The 2248-nt window shown below is 48.2% G+C and overlaps 1 protein-coding gene across 1 annotated transcript in view; it reads right to left on the minus strand.

Moving 5' to 3' along the window:
- Positions 1-349: 349 nt before the first annotated feature.
- LOC148140596 (cytochrome P450 2K1-like) overlaps positions 350-2248 on the minus strand; it is a 37112-nt gene continuing 35213 nt past the window's right edge. The window contains exon 9 of the mRNA XM_087979464.1: positions 350-528. Coding sequence (XP_087835590.1) covers positions 350-528 — 179 coding nt within the window. The remainder of the gene's footprint in view (positions 529-2248) is intronic.

The raw sequence follows: 2248 nt of genomic DNA on the forward strand, positions 1-2248 counted from the left end.
GGCTTAACCATTCGGTAGTTGTAATGTATCCATTTGAAAGCATTTCGATAACCCGATGAAGTCAATGGCTCCGTGTGTAAAGTTTTCTCAAAATGAACGAGTTGGATTGATTGAGTGGTCAGTGGACTCACGCCTCTCGATGGGATTCCAGCTTCTTTCTATAACTGGAGAAAATGTTCCTTGGAATTGTTATCATTCACGGGAGAGTGTTTCGGAGACAAGCTGATGGAATTACGGTTTGTGCAAACAGTAAACGATTGTGTCACAGCCAGCGGAGAGATAGGATAATCGAATCCCACCTTTAGAAACCCAGCAGTGAAAGACCGACTGGGCCTGTCGCTGGGTCCCTTCAGCGAGACACAGCACAAACCTGGTGGGGTTTCGGGTTGGACACTAAGCCAAATCTCGGGCTAGTGTCCAGGTCGGTCACCCCTGGTGGGGCCTGGAAGTGGAACTTCTGCAGCAGGGTGGTGAAGAACAGGAAAAGCTCCACTTTAGCCAGTGCCTCACCAGCACACACTCTCCGACCTGAAAAAGAACAGGGGACGGTCAGTACCTCACCCACACACAGACACACACAGACAGACAGACACACACACAGACACACACATAGACACACACACAGACACACACACATACACACAGACAGACACACACACACAGACACACACACACAGACACACACAGACACACAGACACATACACACAGACATACACACAGACATACACACAAACACACACAGACACACACACACAGACACACACACACACAGACACACACACACACACACACACACACAGACACACACACAGGCAGACACACACACAGACACACACACTCACAAACACACACAGACACACACACACAAACTCACACACACAGACACACACAGAGACACACAGACACTCACAAACACACACAGACACACACACACAAAAACACACACACACACAGACAGACACACACACACATTCACCCACAAACACACACACAGACACACACACAAACACTCACACAGGCAGACAGACACACACACACACACACACTCACAAACACCCACACAGACACACTCACACACACACACACACATACACACAGACACACACCCACACAGACACACTCACACACACACAGACACACACACACACACACAGACACACACACAGGCAGACACACACACAGACACACACACTCACAAACACACACAGACACACACACACAAACTCACACACACAGACACACACAGAGACACACAGACACTCACAAACACACACAGACACACACACACAAAAACACACACACACACAGACAGACACACACACACATTCACCCACAAACACACACACAGACACACACACAAACACTCACACAGGCAGACAGACACACACACACACACACACTCACAAACACCCACACAGACACACTCACACACACACACACACATACACACAGACACACACCCACACAGACACACTCACACACACACAGACACACACACACACACACAGACACACACACACACAGACACACACACACACACTCACACAGACACACACACACACACACAGACACACACACACAGACACACACACACACACTCACACAGACACACACACACATAGACACACACACACACAGACACACACACACAGACACACACACACACACACAGACACACACACACACAGACACACACACACACACACACAGACACACACACACACACACAGACACACACACACACAGACACACACACACACACACACAGACACACACACACACACACAGACACACACACACAGGCACACACAGACACACACACACACAGACACACACACACACACAGACACACACACACACACACACTCTCACACACACAGGGTTCGTTCATAAACCGGTGGAGTCCATTCGGTCACTCAAACCCCTTTCCCCATTTAGTAAGATCCTTGCTGATCCTCTACCTACACTCTGCTCTCCCACACAAACTATTATGATCCCAGCTCATGGTATTATTCCGTTAGGAAAGAAGACAGGGAAAGTGACTGAGGCGTGGGAGCACTTTGGCCTGTGTGATTGGAATTTCTATTCGTGTTAAAACAGTTATGGAAAAGGATAGAACTGATCAAAAAGTTAGAGTTCTGAACTGGAGTAAGGCTGAGTTTGACGGTATTAGACAGGAACTTTCACAGGTTATTCACAGGTAAAGGGATAGTTGGATAGTGGGAGGCCTTTAAGAACGAGAGTTCA

The sequence above is a fragment of the Chiloscyllium plagiosum genome, unplaced genomic scaffold (genome assembly GCF_037043375.1).
Source record: "Chiloscyllium plagiosum isolate Xiang-an unplaced genomic scaffold, Cpla_swu_hap1 HiC_scaffold_35, whole genome shotgun sequence".
In the NCBI taxonomy this organism is placed as follows: Eukaryota; Metazoa; Chordata; class Chondrichthyes; order Orectolobiformes; family Hemiscylliidae; genus Chiloscyllium; species Chiloscyllium plagiosum.